Source organism: Solanum stenotomum, chromosome 10 (genome assembly GCF_019186545.1).
Source record: "Solanum stenotomum isolate F172 chromosome 10, ASM1918654v1, whole genome shotgun sequence".
NCBI lineage: Eukaryota > Viridiplantae > Streptophyta > Magnoliopsida > Solanales > Solanaceae > Solanum > Solanum stenotomum.
The window spans coordinates 5,891,012-5,899,301 of record NC_064291.1 but is presented as its reverse complement, the minus strand read 5'-3'; the positions used below and the strand labels follow the sequence as shown (position 1 = coordinate 5,899,301).

At 35.8% G+C, this 8,290-nt stretch overlaps 1 protein-coding gene across 1 annotated transcript; it reads left to right on the top strand.

Moving 5' to 3' along the window:
* The first annotated feature begins 1,571 nt into the window (after positions 1-1,571).
* On the top strand, positions 1,572-7,565 carry LOC125842137 (protein NLP9-like). The gene is made up of 5 exons (XM_049521351.1): positions 1,572-2,634; positions 3,902-3,946; positions 4,060-4,809; positions 5,057-5,180; positions 5,729-7,565. Exons 1-5 carry the CDS (start codon positions 1,816-1,818, stop codon positions 6,868-6,870), a joined length of 2,880 nt encoding a protein of 959 aa, XP_049377308.1. The 5' UTR covers positions 1,572-1,815; the 3' UTR covers positions 6,871-7,565.
* The last annotated feature ends 725 nt before the right edge of the window (positions 7,566-8,290 follow it).

Here is an 8,290-nt window from a genome sequence, read left to right as displayed (position 1 = left end):
ATTATTATTGTTTTATGTTTTATATAATTATTTAATTTTTTTTTATTTTAGTTGATTTTTATATTAAAGATAAATATTTATTTTAGTTGTTCATTTTAATCAATCAATAAAAAAAAATCTCATACTATTCTTAGTAATTCTTTTATGAAAAAATATATGAAATATTAATAATCATTTTTTTTTTCTAAATTTTGTTCTTAGTGACTTGCTTTTATGATCACACAAGTTATCGTGACAAATTTTAAGATAAAAAATTTTCAAGTCACATATAAACCAATGGAATATTCAAATCATTCATAAAGATTCAAGTTGATGACGTGAGAGCATTTATTAATATAAAATAATAAAAATATAATATTAAAAGTATAGTTTAAGAGACAGATGTTATACTTTAGTAAAGATCTATACAATTTTTCATATATTTCCTCCTTGCTATCCGCCGTTATGTTTTACTTCTCCGTTTCAAAATAAATGATATTTTTAACTTGAACACGTTATTTAGAAAAATTATCCAATCCTATAAAATAAAAAGTATCTTAATATCTTGTTTATTTTTTAAATGATTCTTTAATAATGTAAATTTTCATATATTAAAAAAAAAACTTCTTAGTAATGAAAAAAACACCTATTTGAAATAAAATAAAAAAAGTAAAATCATCAAATTGTTTCCTAATATATCATATCATATTATATCCTATTGTATTAGTTTGATGAATATCATATTTGGATAAATTACATTTTTTTTATATTTATATAATATCACACATCAACAAAAAAAAACCAATAAGAGATATAACAAGATAAAATCAATACAAAAAGGGTAAAATAACGGCCAAAATCTCTGTTATTACCTAATAATGAATTTCAATAATATAATATAATAAAATTTAAATAACAATAAAAATAAACATCATATTTAAACTGACAATATACTCGATATACAATATGTTTTTTTTATTTCTCACCCTATGTCCAATACCACATTGAGTCCAACTAAATTTGAATTCGCAACGGGAGATTCTATATGAAGGTAAAGTGCTCCTAATAAAAGCGAATGTAAAATAAAACTTGAAATCTCTTAATTAAGAAGGATGAAAAAATGTTTGCCAATCCACCACAACCCTCAGTGACCTATACAATATATAACAGCCATCTAGACAAGCTGTTACAAGTTCTTTCTTCATGTAGGCACAGGGAGTTTATATTGTCAAACACACAGAAAAGAATTCAAATCAATTTTGTTTATTGGGAACTTTCCTTCACCTTACAAAAAATCTTAAACCTTAATAACCACCCTTTTTCCCCTATTCATTTTCCTTTCTTAGCCACTTTTTATAGCTACAAATCTTGATTTGAATCTATTGATTTGGTTTATGGGTTGTTTCTTTATGTGAAATGGGGTTTTGCTAATTGTTACAATTTCTTGAATTTAGGTGTGACAGCTTGAAAAAGATTTCTTTTTTTTGCTGATAAAGTTTGGGGTGTCTTGGATTCTGTGAATTTCTTGAATCTGGTGCTTAAAAATTGGTTCTTTTGGTCCTTGAGATATAAAGTTTACACCTTTGTCTTGATGTGAAGTATAATTTCCATGGAGGGGTAATTAGTAGATTCCTTAATTAAATTAGGAAACTTTTATTATGCTACTAGTATGAGTAGTCTTACTGCACGATTCACTGAGATTTGACACTACGATGTTGGATTCTTGGAATATGTAAAACTGTAGGGAGATTGAACTGCCCTTAGGAGTATTTGGGGTTGTTGTTTGACATTTTGTTGCAATAAAGTATCAGTAGATTTTTGTTAGTTGGATTGGCAATGGAAAATGGTATTGGTTTTTGGGCATCTCCAAGGTGTTCATATATAGATGACAATGTTATGGAGATTATGAATCTTGATACATATTCTGGGATAGAGCAAATTTTTGCTTCTTATCCAACATTTTCGCCTATTAATCCAATGTCCATTAATTATGCACCATTTGAAGAACAGAATACTGAAACTTTTCCATGTGAAGGGGAAAATTTGATGTTTCAGCAGAATGATGACCAGTTTTGTTTCGTAGACTCTAGTGAAGAGGCTGATTTGGTTGATGAAACGGGGAAGAATTCGAGCAAACAGAATTATGTTACTGATCTTGTTGAGAAATGTGTAATTCCAAAATCACCTTGTCAATCACTTGATGAGAGAATGCTCAAGGCATTAGAATTGTTTAAAAAATCATCTGGTGAGGGAATCTTGGCTCAGGTTTGGGTTCCGATGAAGAGTGGTGATCAGTACATTTTAAGCACATATGAACAGCCATTTCTACTTGATCAGGTGTTATCTGGATATCGAGAGGTGTCGAGGAAATTCACTTTTGATTTGGAAATGAAACCAGGATCATGTCCAGGTCTTCCTGGTAGAGTTTTTACTTCAAGAATACCGGAGTGGACATCAAATGTTTTGTACTACAAGGAGGCTGAGTATTTACGCGTACAATATGCAGTTGACCATGAAGTCCGTGGATCGATTGCTTTACCGATTCTAGAGGATGATGGACATGATACACTGTGTTGTGCAGTATTAGAATTAGTCACTGTGAAGGAGAAACCAAATTTTGATTTGGAAACAAGTCATGTTTGCCAGGCTCTGCAGGTTTCTGCTTTTATTCTATTAGTTCCTTTATTCTCCTTTTGTTGCATATGTACCTTTACCACTGAGAAAGAATACTTTTATTTCAGTGTATTTCAGGATAAAAATAGATGACTAAAGAAATCATAATATCTGCCTCAGAATATTTTTTGGAACCTGTTTGAAATCTTGATGAACAAGCTAATAGTCTTTACTTCAAGTATTACTTCTAACTACTAGGCATTTGCTTTTTTTTGTTTCTTCTTTTTTGGTTTTCCTTTTTATCGGGTGTGTCGGATGTAATACGTATTAATGGATGAACTTTAGATCACAATATTGCCTTAACTGTCTTTGATTCGGTATCTAATATTTTGCGAAGAACAGAAAACGTAATTTTGCATCAATTGATTGTTTTAGATGTGTTTTTCCATGTAGCTTTTGACTTAACATCATATTGTAACTTTTCTCTTTTGTCTTTTTTTCTGGTGATGCTTGTGATGTACAGTAATTAAGTTCTTTCCTGTCAGAAGGGAAAATGCTTCGTCAGTTTTCTTCCTTCAGTATTATGTTTTGTTTGGGCATGTAGATGTCAAGACAGATACAGTGACACATCCATTTTTGTCCTCCCACTTGTGGCCAACAGAACTTAATAGCAAGAAAAAGAAACCAACAAAGGCACCCAAGGGTGTGGCCTAGTGGTAAATGAAGTGGTTGAGAACCTTGAGGTCTCAGGTTCAAAACTCAACGGAGACAAATAACACTAGCTGATTCTTCCCATCTGTCCTAGTGTTGGTGGGCAGAGTTACTTGGTACCTGCTGGGTGGGGGGTGGCAGGTATCCCGTGGTATTAGTCGAGGTGCGCAAAGCTGGGGCCCGGACATCATGGTCATCAAAAATAAAAATAAAAACATAGCAACCATAAGGAAAACATGTTCGTTTGATAAAATATGCTAAACATGTTTGTTTGATAAAATATGTTATTCTATTCCTTTTTTTCTAGTGCATCAACGTTTTTGTCTGATCAAATGTAGATCTTTATGTGTTAGCTGGGCTGGTTGAAAAGTTATGCTAGTGTCATGGGAGGTTATATAGGTTGGTTGTCAGTGCATATAGAGGGCTCGACTTTATGGTTGTCTGAATCTAATGGAAGCATGAAGTAACGGAATGTTGCTGTGTGCTCTTTTCTTTTCTTTTCTTTTTTTTCCCTTCTTGTGTTGTTTGTGGTTTGTCCTCTTGAGAATCTCTTAATCTGCTTTAATTTATCCTCAAGAATAGATGGTTTATGTTGCAGGCAGTAAACTTAAGGAGCACAACACCTCCTCAATTTTCTTCCCAGGTAATACTCAATATCTTAATCTCATCAAAGATCTATGCATTATTTCTGGCCATTTGATTGTCTTGATATAGTATTCCCTTCTAATATCCCCTTGTCTTATTGCTTCCTTGCAGAGTCTCTCCAAGAATCAAAGAGCTGCTTTAGCTGAGGTAAAAGATGTTCTGCGAGCAGTTTGCCATGCTCATAGACTGCCTCTTGCTTTGACATGGATTCCCCGTAGTTGTAGAGGAGGTGGTGGTGAAATAAGAGCGCATGCTAGAGAAAGCATTACAAGCTTAGATGAAAAAAGTGTATTATGTGTTGAGAATACAGCTTGTTATGTGAGTGACAAGGAGATGCAAGGATTTCTTCATGCATGTATGGGACATGATCTCGAAGAAGGACAAGGTATTGTTGGGAAATCCCTCCAATCAAACCACCCCTTCTTCTACCCTGATGTGAAAGAGTACCATATAAATGAGTATCCACTTGTTCATCATGCACGGAAGTTTGGTCTAAATGCTGCAGTGGCTATCAGATTACGTAGTATACTCACCGGTGATGATGATTATGTATTAGAGTTCTTTCTTCCTGTCGATATGGAGGGAAGCACCGAACAACAGCTTCTCTTAAATAACCTCTCACGCACCATGCAGAGAATTTGCAGAAGTCTGAGAACACTATCAGATGCAGAATTAGTTGGAGAAGGGGGTGAGAAGTGTGGGTTACAGAGTGAATCTGTTCTGAATTTACCGCCAATTGACTTGTCAAGGAAGAGTTCTGGGCAATCATTATTAGACAGCACTTTAGATTTGAGTAAAGCTCCTATAGATGTATGTGATTCAGAGAGAGCTGGAATAGAAGCTAATATTTCTCACAAACAGGTTTGTCACTCAACTTGTCTTCCTTCTGTTGTCTAGTCTATGCTTACACTGTGCTCGAGTATCCTGTTTCCTTTCTCCCTTTTTACATGTTCTTGAACAATTGTCTTGCGCTGCTCTCGATAGTTGTGTTTCAATAATTCTTAGTTTATGTGCTCCTAGACAAATTATGTTCCTTCTATGTGTTTTTTCAGTCCTATTTCACCCCTTTTGTTTGTCAATACTGAAGTTATTGCATTTCATATTGTAGACACCAAGTGTATCAAGAAAACGGACAGAGAAAAAAAGAAGCGCAGCAGAGAAACATGTCAGCTTGAGTGTTCTTCAGCAACACTTCTCTGGAAGCCTCAAGAATGCTGCACAAAGCATTGGTGGTAAGAACATATACCCTCGTCAAGTGGAAACAATCAACTAATTTGGACATATTGGAAAATTGTATTATTATGTTGGTATCTGTCCTCTTCCATTGGGTTATTATTTTGTGATTCAGATATTCCTTGCAAAAACTTTATGGACATCATCAGATTTTTGAGGCCGTCCCAATTGGGGCTAATATACACTTATTGAGTACCGTCTCTTGTCCCTTCTAACATGATTTTGGGGATCTTACCAGCCCATCCAAACTCTCCTATCCCGAGTCAAATATTCTATTTTTCTTTGCGCCAAGTTCAACTTCTACTTCTTTGTATCTGGTAGTAGTGTCTTGAAATTTAACATGATGGTTATTACAAAAAATGGATGTTTCCCGTGATTTCTGTTCTTCAGTGATATTTCTTTAAAGAAAAGTGACATTACCAATGGGTGCAGACTCTTTACGATATAAAAAGAGTAGTACATATAGAACTGTTTGAAATTGAAAGCACAAAATTATATGATCTTGTAAAAGATGGTTGTAACATTTGTTTGTTATGTGTTTTTGTAGTGTGTCCAACTACATTGAAAAGGATATGTCGGCAATATGGGATCACAAGATGGCCATCCCGGAAGATAAGTAAAGTGAATCGTTCTTTAGTAAAGATACGGACAGTGCTTCAATCAGTCCAAGGGTTAGAAGGAGGACTGAAGTTTGATACAGTCACTGGAGGTTTAGTTGCAGCAACATCTATCCTTCAAGATTTCGACTCTCAGAAAAGAACACTCTTTCCCTGCAAAGATGTCTCAATAGAAAGTTCTGAATTCCTTTTCCAAGATGCTGTGTCTGCGCTCCAAACTTCATGCGTTGACAACCACGACTCTCTGGTGAAAATGGAAGAGGACTTGAATGTGGATGGAAACCAACTACCAGAGTCGAGTAATTTCAGTCCTAGCTCTTTCAGGGTTGGGGATAAACCAAATAGTTCATTGTCTGGAGTTTGTCATGGCTCCAAATTGGCTGCATTAGATAGAAGGTCATCCTTGCCTGCAAATCCAGACACAGTGCCATGCACCAGTTCTGTAAATGTGTCACTGGATTCTTTCCATACAAAAGGAGGATGGGGGAGCTGTGGTTTGAACACAAGCAACTTAAAGTTGGACAATTCTGGTTGCCATTTCATCAGCCGATGCCCTGATTCCATGGCTAATACTGATGATATTGAGAAGAAGATGAAAGGAAGTATAGAAATGGATGGAGATGATGGTGTTATGGAACATAACAAGGTGAGTTCTTCAGGTGTGACAGATTCGTCAAATACGTCCCTGTCAACGATGAATGGAAGTTCGTCTAGCTCCCGTAGTTCTGGTGAGAGAAAACATACAACAGTTGAGGATGGTGGCTCACAAATCACCGTAAAAGCTAGTTACATGGAAGATAAAATCCGATTTAAATTTGAGCCTTCAGCAAGGTGCTTCCAACTCTATGAAGAGGTTGCAAAGAGGTTCAAACTGCAGATAGGGACGTTCCATCTCCACTATCTTGATGATGAAGAGGAATGGGTGATGTTGGTAAATGATGCAGACTTGAACGAGTGTTTGGAAATACTCGACATTCTTGGAACCCGTAATGTAAAATTTCTCGTTCAAGACGTGTCATGCACTGTAGGTAGCTCAGGCAGCAGTAATTGCTTTTTGACAAATGGCTCTTAGTTATCCAGCACGGAAATGCTTCTTGTGTTGTATATTTCTGGGCAGGAATTCGAGGATTTCACGTATACATGGATTGGACTCATAGAAGAACAAAATCAGTTGAAATTTTGTGAAAGATTCCGGTGAAAAGTTTTCATTAACACGGAATTTGTGTCGAATAGACCTTCCTTGAGTCCTGTCATGATTCACACTCGACAAAAGAGCCTTACAAGTGGCATTGCCCTTCTTCATGCATGCAATATTGCTGGATCGGGCTTAATCTGCTATCAGTGTACTGTATATGTCAGAGATTGATTGTAAAAGGTTACAACAGTTTAAGGCACTAGATCGCAAGTGCCTCAACTGGTAAAAATGCAGTTAATGTTGTAAGGTAATGGTTGAAGTTGTAAAAGTTGTTTCAGTAAGGCAAAGTCCTCATATTCTTGAGGCACTACTGGTAAACCCCCAATCTTTTCCTCCTCGTTTAATATCTCATTGAAGTCCCCGCCCACTAGCCAAGGCAAGGACATTGTGTTGACCAGTTGATCGATATTGTCCCAAAGCCTCAAACTTTCACAGTCGGAACATGTAGCATACATCAAAGTGGTAAAAGAGTACATATTGCATTCCTATAAAAACAGTTTCAATGTGATTTGTCGAGATGTATCCATAACTACTTCAACCTCCACAAAGAAACTTTTTTTTTTCCATTGCAATTGCTGCCAGATTACTCCATTCCTGGTGCTCTTCTGTATTTTTTAAAATTTGTGTAGCTCTATGAAATGGCTCCACAAGTGCAATCAGAGTGAATCTGTGATGCCTATGAAGTATTTGTAAGCAGTGGAAAGATTGTTGTGTCTACACTAATCTGATGATCCAAATCATAATCAGTGGAAAGCTTTTGCGTCGGTTGTTGAATATCTGTGTCGCGTTGTATCCTACCTCTCTTTCCTCCTTTTGATTTTGGGGAGATGTAAGATTGTTGTATTCATCTGATTCACCCTCTGTTTAACTGTTGACTCATTTCGTCTTCCTCTTCAACATTGTGGGTTATTGTATCATGCAACTTTCTAATAGGAGACTACTTTTTCTGACTATCTGACTTCAGGAGTGGGTTTCAGAAGGAAAGACTTTGTTTACTTCCTACAAATTACTTATGTAAGAACTAGTAGAAAGAAAGGGGTGATCAGCCTGTAAGGAAATGAAATATGGAGATCCACGAAGGAACGCTAGCTATATGCTTAATAGATGCAAGTCGAACTAAAATGAAAAAGTAGTCGTAAAGTAATGTTCTTGTCTTGGGAGACTTCTTTTTATGAGTAGCTCCCTGATGATCAACTTCAGTTTCCTTAATTATGTCTTGGGAGGGTATGAGTTCCCACCTGTATCTCTTGATTATTCACTTCCTGAATAGGATGTTATTGGAGCCACCACAATAGTT